Below are 22,992 nucleotides of genomic sequence, written 5' to 3'. Positions count from 1 at the left end.
TTATAGAGCCAGCCATGACCCCTACATGACCTCATAGGAATCCAGAAGGTGTAAAACCCACCCACTCTAAACTCCATTTGGTTTATTTATTTATTTATTTATTTATTTATTTATTTATTTATTTATTTATTTATTTATTTATTTATTAGTTCGATTTATATGCCACCCTTCTCTGGAGACTCAGGGCAGTTTACAATACATTAAGCAATAGCCTTCATACTTTTGTATATTTATACAAATTCAGCTTATTGCCCCCACAATCCGGGTCCTCATTTTACCTACCTTGAAAGGATGGAAGGCTGAGTCAACATTGAGCCTGGTGAGAATTGAACTCACAGTAATTGCAGGCAGCTGGCAGTTAAGTGCTACTTTAACAGCAGTTTTAGTCCGCTGTGCCACCAAGGCTCTTTAGCTTCAGTTGTCCCAGAATCGCATGTGGTTGGTGGTTCTGCTTCATTAATAAACTTTCTTTCCAATCAGCCTCCATGTTGTTTCCAGCGTCTTTCTCCCAGCTTGGAACTGAACCAGATGAATTTTTCTTCTAACACAACAAGAAAGAAAAGAAGGAAAGGAAAGAAGGAAAGAAGGAAAGAAGGAAAGAAAGAAAGAAAGAAAGAAAGAAAGAAAGAAAGAAAGAAAGAAAAAGAATCAGCCAGCAAGCCAGCCTGGACAGGCTACCAGAGAAGCTTCACAGTATCTTTATTTGCTGATTGAATTAAAAAAAAAATTAAAGGAAAGGAATTATTTTAAATATGAAAGTAATGATCCCCATAAGACAAACTCTTTTATTAAAAATAACACCATATGCTGAATGATGAGTACAGCCTTGTTCTTCACCTGACACAGACTCTGAGAATGAGGCAGAATATTGCCAACTGCCAAATATTCTTGAGCAACTTCCATTTAGAATTCAGAAATTCAATTGTGTTATGTTAAGTTGCACATAAACCAAGGATTTATTTACTCCTTTGTGGATCTTTGTGTATTTTTTCATCATCATTTCCTAGAACAGAACTTTGTGTACTCTGGCCCACAGTTCTTTTTCTGCTGCAAATATATATCAAAATACTTTGTTTTAGATTGAAATCTTGTCCTCTTCAGGGATTGCAATATTCACTGACAAGGTTTTCTCTTTTTCAAAGTCCCACAGTCCCAATTTAATATGTTCCTGCTGTTCCAGTTACTTCTGTAAGGAATAGCTTTCTCCTTTTTCTCGAAATGTTAAAGTCACCAGTAGCTTTACACAGGATTAGGCACATTTGGATAATAAATCTCCCTCCAAACACAGAAACAATGCTAAAGTCCTCCAAAACATTCTAAATAAACCAAAAGACTCAGTAGCTCTAGAAGAAGAAGAAAAAAGAGTGTTTACAACATACAATGTAAGGACTGTAACAGCCACTATGTAGGACCAACAGGCAAAAAACTAGCAGAGCGCATCCATGACAACCAAGTAGCAGTCAGAAGACATGATGAAAACTCCTTAATTTCTCAACACATGGACAGACTCAACCATAGTTTCAACTGGGAAACTCTGAACATCCTAGACCAAGCCAAGTCCAAAAATTCCAGAGAATTCCTGGAAGCCTGGTGCTCAAGACATATCAACCATTAATAGGCATATAGACCTAAACAACATTGACATACCATACCAATCAAAAAGCCAAAAAGGAAACAAAAAATTTTAAATGCCTCACTATAAATCAGCACTAGACCAACAATCAAGAAGTAAACAATACCCCAATCAAGGATCTACCAACTCAAACAAAGAAACTAACAGTAAGCAACAGCCTAATCAAGGAACCACCAGACAACTCCACCAGCATTGTCAGGGTAAGCAACTACTATATAAAATGACAGCAAACCTTACTTCTCTCTAGCACTGATAATGTTACCTAGTTGGGGTAATGAAATGTCTGCAAAAAACAGCCAAACTCAAAGAGCATCAAGGACCCCACAATATACAGTACATAGTTCTGGGAGGTGCAGCCAAAGCAAGTTTTCTTGTCCTCATTATAAACTTCCCAACAGCTTCCTTCCAGATTTTGACCTTCCATCTGATGCTGTAAACAACTGTTATGGACTCCTATCATTTAAACATTTCCACATACCTTTCTGACCTCTTCTTTTTCTATATTTCATTTCATTTTATTAGATTTCTATACCGCCCTACTCCCGAAGGACTCAGGGCGGTGCACAGCCAAACAATAAAAACACATACAATACAAAATTTAAAAAATAGAATAAAATCAAATTAAATAATATAAAGCATTAATAAGTTTAATGGCCAATTTGTTTCTATACTATCCTCTAAATTGTATTATAAACACCTACAAAACTGTAAAGGCTCATCAGACTATGCAATAAGGCAGCATCAGGAGTTTTTAGTGTTAAAATTTCCTATTTTTTTTAAATGTAAGTTTCCAGCCTTATGATATCAAATGCAAGTCATGGAGGAATAATCCTCTGAGGGAATGAAATCTGGCAGAGTTGGCCCTACTTATATTTCCTTTCTAGGCCACCAGTTCTCAAAAATCAACCATTTGGATGAGAATATTTAAAAAAAAAACTTGGGAAAAGCCAGAGGTAGAATTTTCATATTTATACATTGGAATCTTGCATAATCAGACGCACAGCTTTAGCAACTTTATTTGGCAGTTCAAATAACAGCAGCAGTATTTTGAAAAATGGACTAGGCTGACTGGGTTTTCCCCATCTGGGTTAAATAAAAACTTAAGGGGTAAAAAAGAGATACACAGCATTTTTGTCCATCCTCTTTATGGTCAATGAGTAATATCACTTAATTATGCAAAAGTCCACACTTCTGCCTTTTGGGGATTCCCCCCCCCCAGATATAGAGGAGTCCAAAATCAGCAACTTTGAGGATCTAGGAGTGCCTGGCAGTTCCATTCTAGCAGCTGTTTTACAGTAATGCTTTGTTATGGTGAATCTGCCTTTCTCATTTTATCTGATTTAGATTAAGCATGTTAGGAAGAGAATCCTGCTCAAGATCAGCATGTATGCAGAGAAAATTGAAGCTTTCTCCTCTAATCACTTCCATGGCAAAATTATCCCATTATCACCTGTAGAAAACAGATAAACTTATAAAAAGAAGCTGGGAAGAGGGCGTGAGGAGGATCTGGCTGCAAGAGTTGTCACCCCATTGATTGCCACTGTTGCTTTGGCTGGCTAGGAAGCCAGATCCCTTCCTCCCTCACTGCTCCATGTGCATCCCTTTTGATGCTGAACACTTGGTGGAAGGGGACAACCATCTCAGAAGAAGTGTATGATCTTTGGTATACAATAGCTGCGCTCCCCTGCTAGAAACTCCAAATGAGCTCAAACTGGGAAGAGAAAAATTGAAACCTTCACTACTGAAATGATGGTCTCTTGTCAAGATCTAGTCCTTGCACACAATGTATGCTACTTTTAAAAACAATTAAGACAGCCACATGTTTTTCCCCCAGGCGTGTGAATGTCTAGATTTTTTTTAAAAAATCTAGTTTTGTATGCTATTTTATTGCATATCAAACATTTATCCATGCAACTGCTAGGAGTTGAGCCCAATTCTGTGGCACCTATTTCTATAACAATTATAATATACTTTTCATGCTGCTGTTCTAGCTGTATTTTCTGAGGATTTCAATTGTATGCTGCCTCAATGGGTTGAAAAGCAGGGCATGAAATTAGGCCAATGAAATCTTCCCATCCATTCTTCCCATAAGCTTTAAACCTACCTATCAAGGAGGCTCATTTTAAGAGAGGGGGGAATAAAACTACCCGAGAAGCATTGTCTAGACGAGGCAGCAGCTATGCATCTTCCAGAATATCTATCCCTTGTCTTTTGCAAGGGCTGAAAATGTTGGAATTGGGACAACCTGAACAAGGCATTGCTGCTAGTAGTGTTTCATGTATAGTTTATGGAAAAAGGAATTAGATGGCTTTCATTTTTTTTCTTGTCTTGAAAATATTCAGTCTGTGTAGGCAAGTTTTCAGTGAACATGAAATAATTCAGGATTATGCAGGGGACCAACAGAATCCCATAGGACTTTGGTAGAGTAATGTATAGGCTACAACATGGCCAGTGTAGAAGAAAGGAAGCAAAATATCCCAAGATATCTAGCAAAAACACCTAGAGTGTCTCTAGGTGTTAGTTTGTCCTAGCATTAGCTTCATAATAAAGTTTGAATTTGAAAATGGATGTTAATGCTTTTAAATCTGTTGCATTATATATTTTGTAATTTAGCTTTATTATTGTAAGACACTTAGAGTGCTTATGTGTATAAGAAGTTGGAGTGAAAATTTGGAACTGCTTGAGAGATCAACCTATATGACTCTTATTATTGTTAAAAGGGGACTCCATGTTTCCTCCACAAATCTGGGCGCACAATTCTCCACAAATCTTCCAAAGAAACCTAGACTGCATGTGGTCTGAAGATAACCATTCTCACAACATCTCTGTTCACAGATTTATCTCCTTGCTATCTGACTGCCTTTCCTTCCTCCCCCCACAATCCAATTGGTTTAGCTGGTTGCCGGTTTTCAAATGAAAAAGGCTCTTCAGCTGGATAGCAGGTGAGGAGAAAACCTAGTCAGTATTTCTACTCACTTTATTTGTTGGAGTAAATCTCAAAGAAGTGATCAGGATCTTGCCTTCATTAGCTGGTTAGAGAGGAGCTGGAAAGAAGTAAGGGGAGATTACACAAGCCTTTGAAGTGGCTACTGTAGTTCCAAAGGGTGGAGAGTGAGAAAGAGAATAGTGTAAAGTGATCCTGAAAGGTGAGAGCTAGCAACGGGTGGTTATGGGCGCACCTCGTTGTGTGCGCGTGACACCTCTCCTGCGCGAGCTGCACTGGCTCCCAGTGGTCTTCCGGGTGCAATTCAAGGTGTTGGTTACCACCTTTAAAGCGCTCCATGGCACAGGACCCAGGTACCTTCGAGACCGTCTTCTGCCACCAATAGCCTCCCACCGACCAGTCCGTTCCCACAGAGAGGGTCTCCTCAGGGTGCCATCAGCCAAGTTATGTCGGCTGGCGACACCCAGGGAGAGGGCCTTCTCTGTGGGAGTCCCAACCCTGTGGAATGAACTGCCCCCGGAAATACGTAAGATCTCTGACCTCCGGGTGTTCCGCTGCGCACTGAAGACCCTGTTGTTCTGCCAGGCAGGGCTGTCAATATAATAATTTTAAATTGGGGTATTTTAATTTTTGGGGTTTTAAATCGGCCAAATCTATTTAATTATTTTAATTTTTAATTATTGTTGTGTCTTGTGTTTTTAAATTGGCTGTACACCACCCTGAGTCCTTCGGGAGAAGGGCGGTATAGAAATAAAATTATTATTATTATTATTATTATTATTATTATTATTATTATTATTATTATTATTATTATTATTATTATTATTAATTGTTGAAGAAGGGTCAGGGAACCATTCCCCTTTGAGTCCAAAAACACCCACTCATTGGACCTCAGCTGACAAAAAGACCAATCAACAGGTGAAGAAAAGCATTTAAGATGTCTGAACCTCTGAAGGATGAAGAAAACAGAGCATTGTGCTGAGGGAAAAGTGGTTTTGACAGAGAATTCCAGCTTAAGCATCCTGAGCGATTGGGGTATCATACATCTGTGGTACAAAATTGGGCTTAACAAGGCACTCTAAGGCTCTAGTGATTTACTTGGGCAGAAAAGCTCAGTTTCTGTTGAGAAGCTCCTAGCAAGCAGTACTGGAAATAGATAAAAAGGAATACGGAGATGCATGGTCTTTTGATAAGTATATTTATTGCAGAAAAGTTTAAAAAGCTGTACAGAAGATTTCCAGTAAACTTTGAATGTCAACGGCAAGCTTTAATAATGAAATCGAGGTTTAAATCTTTGCATTTCTCTCTCTGTGTCTCTATGTCTCTCTGTGTCTCTGTCTGTCTCTCTCTTTCTCTCTTTCTCTCTCTCTCACACACACATGGAGGGGGGGTTTAGAGAGAGAGTTATGAGCATGAAGCTGTTCTCTTTTGGTTGAGAGGAACAATTTGCATCCAATCCTTGTGATGGTAACAGGTTGATCGTCCCCCTGGTTGTTTGCTTATGACCATATGAGGCCTTGTTCTCCCTGTTGAATTACGGGAACAGGACTGTTAAAACTCTCCAGGTCATTGTAGTCCACTAACTGATAATCATAGACCAAATCAATGTGTACACACAAACAGTTTGAATGCTTCTTTCATTCAAAAGCTGCCTTCACACAACATTCTAGGCCATCTAGGCCATCTATTTAACATAGCTAAATCAACAAATCACATTTTATGTGGGAAAGTGCACTTTTTTATCCGTTAGAAGGGAATGCAGTGAAATCATTTTACCTTAAGCTTAACAGGAAAGTGGAGGGGCAGCATTAAAATTTCCAAAATTGGGAGTGGCTAAGCCATAATTAACAAACCAGAGTGGCTGGTAACTCTATCCTAAGCCATACAAACTACAGTTTGCCTTAATGTGTAACTTTAAACTAGCTGCACATCTAGTGCAGCTAGTTTAAAGCTGCACATTAAACTTAGATTTGCCAAGTTTAAATTCTAGTCTCTGGCAGATGTTCCTTTGGAAGACCGAATATAATTCTACCATGAATGATAATATGCTCCATAAACCATTTGTGCTACAGAGAGTTTGTTATTGTAGTCGTATGTACCAGGAAAATATTTCTGTATATCTGTGAGGAACAATGGTCTTGGAGGCCAGGCTACTGTTGAATTGCAACAGGGCAATGTTGAATTGCAACACTTTGGCTTTGCTCAGTCAAGTGAATGGTAGTGTCTTTACCTCTCCCTTGGCCATGGTGACCAGAGAAAGTATCTAAATATCTCTAAGGGACAACGTCACATTTCTTTATTTGCATTTCTTGTAACGTTTCAAAGGGCCTTTCTCCACTGCTGTTAGGAAATTTATTCACCAAGCCTTCACCAAGCAGAAAACGATACCAGCTTGAAATTAATGAAAGTTGCTCCCACCATTGGTGTATCCTATTCTGTCTCTATGGCTCATCCCTACTCATTAGTAGCAACTTCCTCCAAGTTAAGGAGTATCAAAGCTAAGCAGGTTTCCCACATTTTGAGACTGCCCTCAATACCTGGAGAGTTAAGGGAAACTTCTTGTTTTGCTCATGAACCAGGGAGACAGTCTCACAGAGGAGACAGCCACACAGAGAGGAGGTAGAAAAACTATGTTGCTAAGACATGAGTTATATTTTAGGCCAGATCCATCTATAAATTTATCCATACAGGAAATACATGACAGCAGAAGATTCTTGGACTCAATAGTGTTAGATAAGTTGCTTCACGGTGGCGCAGTGGTTAGAGTACAGTACTTCTGCTGATTGCTGGCTGACTGCAACTTCAACTGCAACTGCAACTGCAGTTCAAATTTCACCAAACTTAAGGTTGACTCGTCCTTCCATCCTTCCGAGGTGCGTAAAATGAGGACCCAGATTGTTGGGGCCAATAGGCTGACTCTGTAAACCACTTAGAGAGGGCTGTGAAGCACTGTGAAACGGTATATAAGTGCTAGTGCTATTGCTATTCATGACAAAAAAAGTAGTCATATAGACAGGGCTGTCTTAATGCATGGCCCTAATGGGCACTTGCTCATGGGCTCCACAAGCATAGGGGCCCCATATTAATCTGCGTATGTTAACCCTTCAATGCACCTTGTAACATATAAATACAGCAACTGTATGGCTTACTGTTATTGTGTTTTTCAAGCCTTGTGTATTGTTCAAATGTTTATTATATTGATTAGTTGTTGCTGCACAGCATGTTTTTAAAGTTTCAACGCCAATTTTGTTGGAAGTGCCAATAAAATAAATATATGTTTAATTTTATCAACCATTTACATTTTTATTCCTGTGAGTAGTTGTCATAGGGGCCCCAGTACACTGCTTTGCCCAGGGCCCATAATGCTGTTAAGACGGCCCTGCATATAGACACAGAAGAGCTTCCTGTTGCAGAAGACAGAAATCAAGAGGCACAAAAATATCAGCACTGGGTTTATGTCTCCTGCTTATAGACCTGGATCAATAGATTTAGAGCAGTTCTTTCCTCAGCTTTGCAATTGATATACCCTATTCTAGATAGTTTTGCATAGTCTTAGCAGCAAAGTTTATCACACATTAAATCAAAATTAAAACATGACATTCCCTGCCATAAATAATTGTTCTTGACATGTTGTGATTTATTGATAACTTGCTTTAATGTTTATTAATTACAAAAAATACATTATTTCTGAGTCTGTGTTATGGCATGTTCTCTCTGCTGTTAATGAAACTAATACACAAATCTTTTTGAGATGTTTTATTTACTTATCTTTAGTTTATATTACTAAGCAACTAAAGATTTGATAGATGAGGTATCAATAGAAGCTGTTAGTTATACCAATAATTGTCTATTTTGCAAGAGGATAAAGGGCTCCCTCACTTATTGCAAAAATAAATGAAACAAGGGTGCCATTTTCTACAAAAAAATTGGTAGCTGTCTTTTGGTTCCTACAGTATGGCTGCATGTAGAGGCAGATTCTGGAGCCAGATGCTAAAAATGTATTCACATTCACAAAATTATATAGTGTGCATTAGAGTACACTATATAATTAAATCTAAGTAGATTTCCTATCTTAGAGTCCCCACTGATACTAGAAAGAACCTCAAAGAAACTTTTGAGCCAAGAGGATGAGGGAATGGGAAGAAATAACATTTCCTTTTCCTATTCAGAAATCTTTCACTTTTCCTGAAAACTTTCTCTTTGCTGACGGCATTGGAGAATGAGAAGAGAAATGACGGGCAAGAGGAATTATTCCCTCCTCTCCCATCCAATAAAAGAAGCAACTATACATTTATTTGGTATCAAAGAAAAGAGGACAGGGCAGCAAGAACAGCAGAAAGATAATGAGAAGTATGTATTTCCATGCATGCATGGAATCATAATTTAGTTTACACTTCTTCAGTAGGCTAATGAGAAACCTGCATGGACACCCAATCCTTCCCAACAATGCCCTTGATCCAATCCAAGTAATTGATGATTTTGGTATAAAAGCCATATCCCTTGCCACACTCAAGGCCCCAAGAAACAATGCCTGTGGCCACCCAATGCTGAGTCTCTGGGTCACGCACAGCTAAGGCCCCTCCACTGTCACCCTGACAGGTGTCTTTTCCTCCGTAGGGGGTACCAGCACAAAACATGTTATCTGAGAAGACTGGATCCTTCTTAGAAATCTTCTTTCCTTTCAACCACTTCCGACACAAATCCTGGTTGCCCACTGGGATGGGGGCATACTTCAGCCTGCTAGCAAGGATGTTTTTTTCTACCCCAAAGCCACTGGCATAGCCCATCCAACCTGTATGGTAATAGGTGGTGTTTCCTGACTCAGGGAGACAGATAGGCAGCATGTCTCGGCCAAGGGTCACTGGATCTCTCAACTCAATGAGCGCAATGTCTCCGTCAAAGTTATGCTCATCCTTTGGATTGTAATCTGGATGCACAAAGAGTCTGAGAACTGGTTTATTGCCTTCTTTGTACAGTTCAGTCACATCTGTGTGACCCAGGAAGATTTCAGCCTTCTCTGCCACCTGCACAGGGGTCAGTATCTCTGTGTCATTCCCTTTCCCTTTTGGGTACACAACGTGGGCAGCTGTCAGGATCCAGCGATCACCTAGCAGTGCCCCTCCTGCTCGTCCAGCGATGACAGTCATAGCTTGCCATGGGAAACTGCCTCGTGGGGCATCCTTCCCACCAATAATTCGCTGGACTTCCACGATTGGGTTGTCTGGCTTTCCACATACTGTGAAAAGAGAGAGAATACTCAAAAAGGCTGCAGCACCCTCATCTCCCTGCCCTCTTGACCCCCCACCCCAGCAAACTTTCTTTATTTGTACACCTTATCTTTGCTTAAGTCACATCAGAGCCAGCCTCCTAATCATCATCTTCTTTACTTCTTATTGTTAATTAATTTTCTGCTGTCCCCTCTTCGTGCTAAAAATGTTGGATATCAATACCTCTCTCATTATACTACCAGAAAAGAAACAGAAGGTAATTTAACAGACAGGATCCTTCAACACTTGGCAATGAAAGCCACCAGAACCAGGCACCTGCCAACTGAAACTAATTTCAGGGCTGGATCCAGAATCCCATCTCATTCTAGTAGGTCAAATACCAATGGAGGTGGACATGATGCCTGCTTCCTCTCTGCCTCTTCTGGCTCTTCTGGTACTAGGACTTGCTAGTCTTCTGGTGCCAGCATCAGCTTTGACTATTGAGAAGAGGTGAATCGTGCTATAATAATATATGAAACAAGAAAATCTTTGGCTATGTTTTACCTGGCAGACACATTGGGATGTCATCATGATTAACTTGATCCTTCCAGGAACCCTCAGCTGAGCAGGTGTAGATACCTAAAGGAGAAACAAAAACAAGAATAGTGGGGCCGAAGATTGAATGCTCAATGGTTTTTTATTATTTATTTTTGAACATTTTATTGTTTTTTTAAAAAAAAACCATGGATGTTTTATGTTCTATTTTTGTGTATCTGAACATCTTACAAGTGCAATGAGATTGAAATCATTCAGTCACTCACTCAAATAAACAAAAAAATGCATTTATTACATTTAATGTGTTTTAATGCCAAGTACTCTAGCCCACAATGAATCCATCAAGGTTGGCAGCTAAAACCAATTAAAATAAATAAAATAAATGGATTTTTTTTCAACCCCCAAGCATTTGGTAAAGAAGATACACATACAAAAGAAAGGAAATTGCTTGGCTGCTGGTTTGTCAAGTTTCCCATGCAATGCTGCAGCTTGCACTGGGTTTGTATTGATCTGGCAATGCACGGCCTCACCTTTTCCTGGGGTGTTGAGCAGGCGATAATAGGGTTCATTACAGCGGTACTTGATAACTGACTCATAGTTGTTATTTTTTGTTGCCGATACAAAATTAAATTCCCCGTTTTTCAGAAATTTAGGTTTACCGCAATTCACAACTGCAAGACACAAACACATAAAATGAAGAGAAGAGAGTACAGTATTTCCTTCTGGGATTTTCCAGGGATCAGAAATTATCACAACCCAAGACCGGCACTCTCATAGGAATTATTCATTTCTTTCCCAGGTTGTGATTAATAGTATGTCATGTCTCTAATCTTGTCCTAACAGAACAATTTTTAGGTCTTCTTTAGTGAAGAAGATAAAAAGTTTGTGTGTGGGACATACCCTGTTTCCTCTAAAATAAGACATCCCCTAATAATAAGCCCAATCGGGCTTTTGAGTGCATGCACTAAAATAAGCCCCCCTGAAAATAAGCCCTCCCCGAAAATAAGGCCAAGCGCTTATTTCAGAGTTCAAAAAATATAAGACAGGGTCTTATTTTCAGGGTAGCAGTAGCAATCACTAGTTTGGTTGTTTTTTAAATGAGAAGCAAAGGAGAGGACTAGCTTTTTCCCCTGCTATTAGTTATCTGAAAAGCATTTCCATATAAAGAACTGCTTTTTTATGCACAGACAAAAAGACCCCAAATCCTTAAGACAATTTAGAGAGACGTTTAGAAGGGAAACAGAAAGAGATAAAAGAAAGCCATTGCAGGATTGTCAGATCAAATGTTGGCAGCATGTCAGAAAATAAAGAGCATAAACCTAAGAGCCAAATTCCACAATTTAGGAGACTTTCCTTGTTTGCGCAATTGCAGTAAAAACATCCCAGCAAACTCTCCTCCCCTTTTTTTGGCTGCTTCCTCGTGATGTTGCTTTCATCTGATTGCTACCTTAGCCACATCTGTGCTAAAATAGCAATTTTTTTTAAAAAAATCTTATCTCAGGATAGGTTTTGCCATGGATAGAATCTGATGGGTTTCATTGACCATTCTGTTGGCAGCAGAGCCGGGTGACTCCTGGGGAGAGATTAGCTATAGAGGCATCTAATGGTTTTTGTGAATCTGCCACCTCTCCAATTTCTGGGCATTATCTTTTACAGCCCTTCTTTTATTTATTTTTTTTCATTTAAGAATTAGAGAGACTAATTCTTTTAAATTGGGTTCTCCCCCTACCCCCTGGCAAACATACATTGGGGCTCTGGGCTGAACTCAGCTTGGAGACATGGATCAGCTGAACGAAAGCTGACAAATGAAGGTGTTCCTGTTAGTTATGGTTTACATCAGGGATCTCCAACCTTGACAACTTTAAGCCTGGCAGACTTCAACTCCCAGAATTCCCCAGCCAGCTTTGCTGGGTTTAGATTACTTTTAAATATGACTTGGCATGATTATTAAATGGTGCTAAAAGTCCAAGAGGAGCTTGATTATCAGCTGATGTCAACTAATAATCAGGTTTCCTTCAATACACTTTTGCAAAATCAGAATGAGTTTTGAAAAATGGCTAAACTTCCCTATTTAACCATAGGTCAAAACATGCCGCCATCCCTGTCTCGGCTCTACTACCAATAAGAGAGGGTGATTGCCAGACATTTTATAGGCAGGGTAACATTTGATAGGAGCAAAAGGAAACAAAGCCAGGAGAATCCAGCAATCATTCTCTGAGGCAGGCCCCATATACCATAAATAAGAACTGCTCCAGGACAAGGACAGACAATGAAGGCAGGGCAGAAAGCTTAATGTTGGTATATTGTTCTGGCTTGAAATTGGTGAATAACTATGCTACTTATTGCCCAGTATAGATCAGATGAACACAGTGGACTATCTTGTGGACAGAGGCAGCAAAATGCTTCTCACTGCCATGGACAATGAAGATTCCCAGCTCTAGCCCTTCAACAGCAGGAGTCATGAAAAAGGTCACCAGAATTTGGGGAACTTGAATCTGCTTAGGTAATATTGCAGGCAACAGATAGGAAAGGCTAACAACTCACTTTCACATCGGGGCATAGAACGATGCCAGGTCCCATCATGTTGGCAGACAGAGGTAAAGGATGTCAAGTGTTCTTTACCCTGTTCAAATGAAAAATAGCTGACAGTCAATTTAACACCTTTGTTGATATCCCTAGCTTGCTATCATGCTTTTTGTCTTTTTCCATCTATAGCCGTGATGGTGAACCTATGGCACGTGTGCCCAAAGTGGCACATGAAGCCATGTCGTCCGGCACGTGCAGCTTTGCCTTTGCCCTCTCGGTTTCTGACGTGCATGTGTGCGATGATGGCCTACCTTGGCCTAACTTCCCTTTTAATTGTAATTTTTAAAATTGGTTTTAAAACATTAGGGGTGTTTTAAATTGTTTTGGGCCAAATTATTTAATGGGTTTTTATATTGTCTTTTAAATTTTGTAGTTTGTGTGTTTTATCTTTCTGGCTGTTCGCTGCCCTGAGTCCTTCGGGAGTAGGGCGGTATATAAATCTAATAAAATGAAAATGAAATGATCAGCTGTCCTTTATGTGCAGCGATGCCAAAAACCGGTATGCGCATGCGTGCTGGCCAGCTGATTGTCAGATGCGCATGCACGCCAGAACCCAGAACTTTGTGTGAATGGCAGTGCCGAAAACCAGTGTGCACATGTGTGCCAGCCAGCTGATTGTTGGGTGCACATGTGCACCAGAACCTGGAAGTTTGGCTTTTCCAGAGTGCGATCCCTTTGCATGCATGGCAGTGCCAAAAACCGGTGTGCATGTGCGTGCCAGCCAGCTGATCATCGGGTGCGCATGTGTGCTAGAACCCGGAAGTTCAACTTTCTCAGAGCATGCCTCTGATGAGCATGTGCATGCACACGCGCGACATTTCCGCACAACCTTTTTGGCACTCGCCACCACTGATCTATAGTCTGGCTGACTGAAGTTCAGATCAGACAAGTAATGCCACCTTAAGACAATTTGTTTGGCAGTGGCAGATGGGATAGGCTGTACATGGCGTTTTACCTTAGCCTTTCTCTTCATTGGAATCCGTGGTACGGAAGAAGAAAAGCTTTCTCTTCCAAAAAATATAAGAAGGATCCCTCACCCAGGTTACTGACACCATTCTGGGATTGACAACGTTGCCAAAACCAAAGCAATCCATCTTCATACCTCTGACCTCCGTCCCCCCCATATAATTATTGCTCTAAATTATTGCAAGTCTTCAGAAACCTCATGAAAACAAGTTTTCAGGTTTTGGTTTTTCTGCATGAAAAAATACCTCCATTATAAAGACTAAAAAGGATCAATTGTTGTCATTAGTTTTAGACTGAACATGCTATTGGACAGAATAGTGATTGCCCATTTATACCAGTTGGAGTTTTCTTTTTAATTAAAATCTGGGGCTCTGGGGTAACAAATGTAATCCTACAAGCAAATAAGCTAGGGGATGCTTACTAGTTAATATATAACTGGTTAGAGTTATTTAGTAGTGGGAAAACATGAGAAAAACTTGCAGTTGTAAATTTGGTGCTAGTAGAATTGAGTTCTGACCTTCAAAGCAGCTTTCTAGAGCTGAGTTCCAAATTAATGTTTTCTTTCTCTCTCACTCTTACACTTTCGGTTTCTCCAATTTCTTGCCTCTGCTTTAGTAACTATTCAAAAATTGCGCAATTGACAACTCTCTGTCTTTAATCAAAAATTCAAGCACAGTTTGACCTCCTTCTTTTGTCTGGGGAAGATACGTATTTTGTTTTTTTCATGCCTTGGCACATATCTTAGTTTGCTTCCATGAACAAAAGTAGAAGATGTAGAAAGAAAGAAAAGCTTTTAGAAGAAGCAAAAAGGAGACCACTTAGATCAAGGTTATTGCAAGAAAAAGGCTTATAAGAGATAACATAATAAAGCACTCAAACGAATAATGCCCACCTCCATCAAGTTATATCCAGTTTTGCAGCTGACAATGAAGTAATCTTGGTATTGATACAGGGGCTGTGGGTCCTTGATGATGGTGAAAACATCATTTGCCACAGGCTGCGGGCAACGGATTCCTATTGGAGATGAGAAAGAAATGAAAGAAGCAGCAGCAGAAAGGTCCTTACCTTTTAACTTAAAAGTATGGGATGGGAGTAATTACTTTCTATACTGTACGAAATCTTCCACCCTCGGCTGTATCCTGATTCGTCTGTGAGAAAAATGACATCCACTGAAGAACTATTGGTTTCAACCATCCCTGGAGGCTTTCTGCCACAGAATTCACCAATCTGTTTCGTGCCAGCATGGATCTAGTAAGAAATTGAGGTTTTAGGAATGAATGTTCTATCAGTCAGAAGAAAATGTTACATAAAATGGGAAAGAAACTTTCTTGGGAAATTTGGCTAAAAGCTTCCATCTTGGTATGATCAAAAGCTCATTAGAATGAGAAAGTCCTCGGAGAATGGGCGGCATAGAAATATGAATAATAATAATTAAAAAAAAAATGAGAAAGGCTTTCCAAAATTTGACTTGTACCAAGTGTGGTTTTTCTACGTGGTTATTAGAATTGCATTTTTTACCTGTTTTGAATATTTCTATTAAAATCAACCAACCAACTCATCACTCAAAAGATTCTACCGATAGGTTCAAATTTAATTTCTCACTACTACAAATAAGATGGAACTTATGGCAAAGACATTTAAATGTTGTTGAAATAGTTCTCTTTTTGCTTGTTTTGATGGATTTTCCATAATTATTTCTTTATTTAATTTCTACAGCCACCCATCTCAATCCAGTATCTCTTGCTCTTTCATTTCTGTTCTTTTATATAATTATTTGACTTTTTCTTGCAATTATATTTTTATATTGACTTTTGATTTCATTGTTACTTGCTGCATTTTAATGTTTCATTTAATTTAATGTTTTGAATTTATTTGTTTATTTTGTGTGTCACTTAAACATACTTTTAAATATTAAAATAATGTAATAAATAAATAATTCAGTAATAAACACATATACATAATTATTAAGGCAAAATGATTAAATAAATGTTCATATTAGGGGCTGCAGGGAAAGCCTCTCTGTATGTAGGAACAAAAGTATTTTGACAATAGTGTGAAGTGAGCAGCAAAATCAGAGGAAGAAGCAGAAGGTGCCCAATTTGGTAGCCTTTTGAGATTTTTTCCTGAGGATCAGCTATAGGACAGTGTGCTGCTTGCTATAGAATAGAATAGAATAGAATAGAATAGAATAGAATAGAATAGAATAGAAAGGTACCTTGGAGGTCTTCTAGTCCAGCCCCCTACTCAAGCAGGAGAACCTATACCATCTCAAACAAGCAACTGTCCAGTCTTTTCTTAAAGACCTTCAGTGATGGAGCGCCCATGATTTCTGAAGGCAAGCTGTTCCACTGATTAATTGTCGTTATCACTAGGAAGTTTCTCCTTAATTCCAGGTTGCTTCTCTCTTTGATCAGTTTCCAACCATTATTTCTTGTCCTGCCTTCGTGCTTTGGAGAATAATTTGATCCCCTCTTCTTTGTGGCAGCCCCTCAAATACTGGAATACTGCTATCATGCCACCCCTAATTCTTTGTAACAACGGAAGCACTTGGTGTGTAAATGGAGATTCTCAGTCATCCAGGTCATGGTTGTCCCAAATGTACTTTTTCAAGAGGCAACTGGACTTTCTGGTTTTTCTTTGAAGGCATTTCACTTCTCATCCAAGAAGCTTCCTCAGCTGAAGAAGCTTATTGGATGCGAAGCGAAATGTCTTCAAAGAAAAACCAGAAAGTCTAGTTGCCTCTTGAAAAAGCACCTTTGGGACACTTGGTGTGTACTTGTGCTCTACTTGTACACTTGTTATACATAAAATATTACAAGAGTCATTTGGTCTATAATAGACATTTCAGAAGGAGCCAAGCTCCCTGGAACAACTCACCCTATTTGCAGTAGAGTTTACTTTAAAATGTAAATGGAAGAAGGTGACTATTTGGACAATATTCTGGCTATTTACACAGATCTTTCTTAGGAGAAACCCAAACATTTTCATTCCACAATGAGAACCTAATACTTGAGGGACAGACTGCAGTGATCCTTGAAGCTTCCCTATTCCTGATCTATCAAGGTTGAACCAAGTACTGAATGGCAACACCAGTTAGGAATTTATCAATCTGCAGTACCTTAAGCTGGTCATAAGGGCAGCGGACTTGTTGGTGATCATCAATTTCAAAGGGTTGCAAGAACTTGAGGATAATGGTCATTCCTTTCTCTACCCGTATGCTGTAGTTACACTGCAAGTTAGGTGGATAGGGCTCAGGGTATCCAGGGCTTGACAAATACCCAGAGGTTTCTGTGAACAGTTCATTGCTGCAATCCACTGTAGAGCAAGAAAAGAAGATTCACTGGAAGGAAAATTCATATCAATTCATCTGCAGGGCAGCAGGTGGCATATTTCTGGGATCTATTTCTCATTGCAAACCTGGAATAGCACCTTGATGGCACTAAAGACAAGGGTTGTTGGCCCTTTGAAGAAGACTAGCAGAGGTGGTACTCAGCAGGTTCCGACCAGTTCTGGAGAACCGGTAGTGGAAATTTTGAGTAGTTCGGAGAACCGGTAAATACCACCTCTGACTGGCCCTGCCCCCATCTATTCTCTGCCTCCTGAGTCCCAGCTGATTGGGAGGAAATGGGGAGTTTGCAGTAACCTTCCCCTGGAGTGGGGAGGGAATGGAGATTTTACAGTATCCTTCCCCTGCCATGCCCACCAAGCCACACCCACAGAACCGGTAGTAGAAAAATTTGAATCCCACCACTATAGACTAGGTGAGAAATCAGAAACCCCAGGGATTGATTACAGGAACATTGGTTTACTATTGTAAGGTGTAATAGCAGAATCTTAAAGCTATTCAGAGATTTCCTTTGCTGCTTCTCATACAAAAAGGGAATCTAGGCAGGGTTGTTCTGAATTTCATTTTCATATTTTCTCCTCTCCTTTCCCAGAACTAAATTGTCACTTCTCTGTTAATGACATCTGCAAACTTCCTCAATGTTATCTTGTATTCTTCCACATTGGTATTCTTCTGGGTATGAGCTCCCTGTTCTCTCTGGTATTCTGCTTTCTTGGGTGATCATGTAGTCTTACCTTTGCAAGAATACCCATCACTCTGGAGTTGGTAGCTAGGCTGGCAAGAGCAGAAGTATCCCCCTATATAGTTGTGACAGAAATGCTGGCACTGAGGACCATCTTCAATGTCATTTCTGGAGGCACACTCATCTAGATCTAGAGGATGAGATGAAAGCAGAGAAAACAATAGTTTACAGGTTTTTATTAATTTTGCATTCAAGGTCGGGTCATTCTTTTGCTCTTAAACAGAAAAACATTCTCAAGGCAGCTGCTTCCAGGAAATCCTAGTCCTCCTACTTATGATATGTACTTATTGTACATCTGCTGGCTCATATGTGCTGCACCACAGCTGGAGATTAAAGGCTCCTGAAAATCATATTCCCTCACCAGCAAATATATTTTAGATAGCTGCAATGTTGAGGGTCTGCTGTTCTTCACTTAGCATGTTCAAATTGCAAATCTTTACCTGCTATGACAGAATTGCAGGTGTGAAATAACAATTTAAGCAATACAATTAAAGTATCCTGTGCCCCAAAGCCCGCAGTTCCTCAAGACATGTGAAAATCCACCGGATACTTGGCAAGAGGTTTGCATTTACAATAGCTGCAGCTTCCTGCAGTCATATACACGATTTGCAACCTTCCCAGCCAGATTCCAACAAGCTAAATTAGTGGGGAAGTGGAGAAAATTGCAAACCATGATCATGTGATGTCTTGCTTAATGACTGTGCTGTTCCACTGTGGCAAAAAGATCATAAAATCAAGTGTGGTCACATGATGCCTCTATTAATGACCGTACCACTAAACAGTGAATTTTCCAGCTACATTATGTAGATTGAGGGATTTCTGCTTGATCTTGCCACACTTCTTGCCCTATTGGATTCTCTCATCTCCCCTTCTGAATGAAGCCACTTTGCAGGCAAGCCATCTAGGGATCTCCAATGGTCTCACCAGGTAAAGGCTTAGGATCAAGCTAAAGGCATGATGGTGCTGAACTGGTGCCTGTAGTGTTAGAACTAATAAGTTGAATCATGATAAAGAGGTGCTGTTTGGGGTATATGGTCCTTGCGCACAGTCATTCATGCCCTCATCACTTCCCGTCTGGACTACTGTAATGCTCTCTACATGGGACTCCCCTTGAAGAGCACCAGGAGGCTCCAGCTGGTCCAGAATGCGGCCGCGCGGGTGATTATGGGGGCGACTCAGTGCTCCCATGTAACACTGCTCCTGCGCGAGCTGCACTGGCTCCCAGTGGTCTTCCGGGTGCGATTCAAGGTGTTGGTCGCTACCTTTAAAGCGCTCCATGGCATAGGACCTGGATATTTACGAGACCGTCTTCTGCCTCCAATAGCATCCCACCAACCAGTACGCTCCCACAGAGAGGGTCTCCTCAGGGTGCCGTCGGTTAGACAGTGTCGACTGGCGACCCCCAGGGTAAGAGCCTTCTCTGTGGGAGCACCTGCCCTCTGGAACGAGCTGCCCCCGGAGATTCGTCGGATTTCCGACCTCCGTACCTTCCACCGCGCCCTTAAAACGCTATTATTCCATCAAGCAGGGCTGGCCTAAAATATTATTTTAATCGGGTATTGTGTTTTAGATGATTGGCCAAACTATCTAATAATTTTAAATTGTTTTTAACTTTTATATTGTTGCTTTTTATCTTGGCTGTACACCGCCCTGAGTCCCTTGGGAGAAGGGCAGTATAAAAATTTGATAAATAATAAATAAATAAAATAATGGTCCTCAGGAAATGTAATGTTTTTGATATGGCTATATTCCCCTAAAAAAGAAAATGTATAGCACTCATTTGTCACTGGAGCCTCAGGCACCCACGGTGTCTTGACATGTTTCTCATCCATTCAGGTTCACCAATTTCTACTATTTCTGGACAGGGTCAGCCTAAGTGCTAGTAAACTTCTCACTGGGGTATTTACACAATGCTATCTGTTGAGCGGCCTTTGAAGATAATTGCTGCAAAATATAGATGCCAGAATTTCCCCCTGTATGTCCACATGCCAGGTCATCCATCCAGTATATAAAGGCAGCATTTGCATGGTAACATCACTGTGTATGTGTCATCAGTTCATGTCATCACAGTTTGCTACAGATGCCTGTGGCTATATTTACATATGCCACTACACTGACATAAACACAGAAGCTTGGAAACTGTATTTCCCAACTTCATTTATATTGAGCTAATTAAAATAGAGTATTTTTAAATACTGTGAAAAACTTCTTTCCAGATTTCTTTCCATCTGGGCTGAATTGCTATTTATGTGCTAAGCTCTCGACTGAGTTACCTATTCTTTCTTGATTGTTCATGCTTATGTCCTCTTCTGTTCCTTTCCTCCCACCCTAAATGTTTTTCATCAGCAAGCCTTGACTGATCTTGAAAAGTAAAGCCGGGTCGGTTTGTGCTTAAAACTTCAGCAGGGTATATAGATTCCATACTCACCCACAGCTTGATAATAAGCTAAGAATCCCTTATAGGAAACCACAATGCCGTTCTCCTCATTAGAGAAGTCAGACTGGAACAGGAGCCGCATGCGATTGTTGGTAGACAAAAATGCCTTGTCTCTTGGGTGGTTGCCTGTGGCAGAGTCTACCTGGCCACAGAACCGGCCTAAGTCCTTCTTGTTTGCTGTGATCTGCAAGAGTCCAAGGAGAAAAGGAAGGAAACATTAGAAACCAGAGAGCTCCTTGGCCAACTTCCATAGTATCTTCAATTAACGTACATGGGACATTGAACTATAATCCTTTAAAAACAGTCCATGCAGAAAGCATCTTGCCAATTTGCATGGAAACAAGGGGAATTTAGAAAACAAATTGAGAGGCAGAAAGTTGGCGTGTTTTAGAAGAAGGAAGGAAATCAATATTCCCCCTAGTAAGCATTTTCTTGCAACTAAATCTGAGCACAAATGCAAAAAAAAGTATGAGGAGAATAATAAAGAAGACAAGAAGGAAATTGTGATGCAAAGACCAGTGAATACAGTAATATTTTACCCTTTATGGGCAGCAATACTTGGATCTCAGAGACCCTGATTCCCATCGCCACAACCCAGCCCCTCTTCACATACCTTGACAAAGTCATACTGGCAGGTCTCAGATGGCTCCAGATCAAACAGCCAGAAACTTAGCTTCACTCTGTAACCCTTTGGCACTGAAATGTCCCAGGTACTGATGTTGTTGTTAGGGTATGTTTTGGGATAATTTGGGGAAGTGATCTCCCCATAAAGCTTTGTGGTTGGCCTGGAACTGACTGCAGAAACTAAGAAAGCTCCCTGAAGCAGGAAGACAACGGGAGACCTGTCAACACAACACAACATAGGCATGAATGAGAAGACAGAGCCAAAAAACAGAGCCAACAAGGCCTCTGAAGTGGACACACCCCTCTAAACACAAACACATACATTGAAAATTGAATTGGGCAATGGGCACCTTTAAAGAAAATGCATCTTTTTCTTTTGAGACATCTTCTCAGTGTTGCATAAGTAGGATTTACAGATTACAAACCTTTTAACAGCTTAGATTTCTAGAGTGGTGCATGCTGTATGCCCAGCCTATCCAGTCTATAATGGGACAATGGTGCTAACAGAATCACAATGTATATATACATTGTGACTAGGGCTACCAGATCTGGTTGTAAATATCCAAATGACCAATAGACAGCAGCAAATAACTTCAGAAAATTATCTCTTTGCTGCAGTGATTGTCTGAAATTTTGTAATTCAGATCCTATCCTTGTGCCTAGGGACCTTCTAGTGAAAGAGGTTCTTGTAATTTCCAGTGGTAAGGTGGCATTCTGTCCTCCTGTGTTAGAACCATTCCCTTGTTGATCCAGAAGGTGGAAAGCCATTTAACACATAGCAGGATAGGGTATGGAAGCCTTGAAAACTAGCATCCTTCAGAATTGCCAGAAATAGCAAGAGCGTCAGGAACATTGTGGTCTCTGCTGCCAATTCTATGTAGACTAAACTCTCTGCAAGGATCCTAGAGATAGCAAGGAAAGGAGAAAGGCAGCAATAGTCCTTGAGTGGCTTTCAGTTTTGATTTCATCCCCTGTGAAGTAGTTGCCACTCTGATTTGTTTGCTGTTGCTCTGCAAAGCTCTTTGGACCCAAAGATCACCAAATGCTGCGCAAAATGGCTGCGAAGGAACCTGGAGAGGAATTGCTAACTAATCCCAAATCCCCGTCTCTGGTCTACTTTGGCAATCCCTGACTTTTCAGTTGAAGATGAGCTAAAAGTCTTGAAGTTGAATGAAGAAAAGCACTATGCTGTACTTGCTAACCCTGTCTGCATGAGGGGTTCCCGGGCTAAAACAAGGCACTTTAGCAACACCTTGAGGCTGTGTTATATTCTTCTAAGGTTAAACCCAGCCCTGCAGTTCCTTCTCAGGCAGACCACAGACATTCTGTGTCCTTGGAGATTTTTTAATATAGATATTGTAAAAGAGGAATTCCTGCATTCGTTTTAACAAGTAGGCACCTATGCCACCTCCCTTTCCCATACAAACAACACTCACATGTCCGAAGCTGGACTTAAGCTCTCTTTTCTCCCTCCAGGTCTTGTGGTCTGTTCTTGGGAGTTTCAAACAGATTTCAATAAATTGTTAACCCTGTTAGCTATGATTCACTGAGATTGGGGTAGAACATGCCGAGTGGGAGGGAAGAGAGTTAGCTGGTACTTTCCAGTCAATTAGGTAATAGTTACGGCTTTCCTAAATTGTGTTCTGCTGCCCTCTGCTGTACACACACACACACACACACACACACACACACACACACACACACACACACAGAGAGAGAGAGAGAGAGAGAGAGAGAGAGAGAGAGAGAGACTGTTTTTAATATAAATGTGTCCACTTAGAGACAGAGGGAGATACATCCATAGGTGAGTAGTTAGACAGATAGAATGACGGAGATATTGTTATTATATAGAATGGTCATCCTCAATGCACGACAGCTCCCTCAGTACCTGGATGAATCGGCTTATCTGGATCCGTTCCAATCAGGCTTCAGGCCTGGATACAGCACGGAAA

At 40.4% G+C, this 22,992-nt stretch overlaps 1 protein-coding gene across 1 annotated transcript; it reads right to left on the bottom strand.

Annotated features, from left to right (window-relative positions):
• Positions 1–8,198: 8,198 nt before the first annotated feature.
• C1R (complement C1r) lies at positions 8,199–22,561 on the bottom strand. Its single transcript, XM_070938412.1, has 11 exons — positions 22,477–22,561; positions 21,030–21,258; positions 20,408–20,600; positions 17,972–18,109; positions 17,010–17,206; positions 14,992–15,139; positions 14,784–14,905; positions 12,884–12,962; positions 10,870–11,010; positions 10,349–10,423; positions 8,199–9,813 (listed from the first exon to the last, which is right to left on the bottom strand). Coding segments are annotated over exons 1-11 (2,154 nt in total). The 5' UTR covers positions 22,479–22,561; the 3' UTR covers positions 8,199–8,983.
• Positions 22,562–22,992: the final 431 nt, after the last annotated feature.

Source organism: Pituophis catenifer, unplaced genomic scaffold (assembly GCF_029215685.1).
Source record: "Pituophis catenifer annectens isolate HBS135680 unplaced genomic scaffold, rPitCat1.0.hap2 SCAF_2, whole genome shotgun sequence".
Classification (NCBI taxonomy): Eukaryota; Metazoa; Chordata; class Lepidosauria; order Squamata; family Colubridae; genus Pituophis; species Pituophis catenifer.
This window is presented reverse-complemented; position numbering and strand designations above follow the sequence as displayed.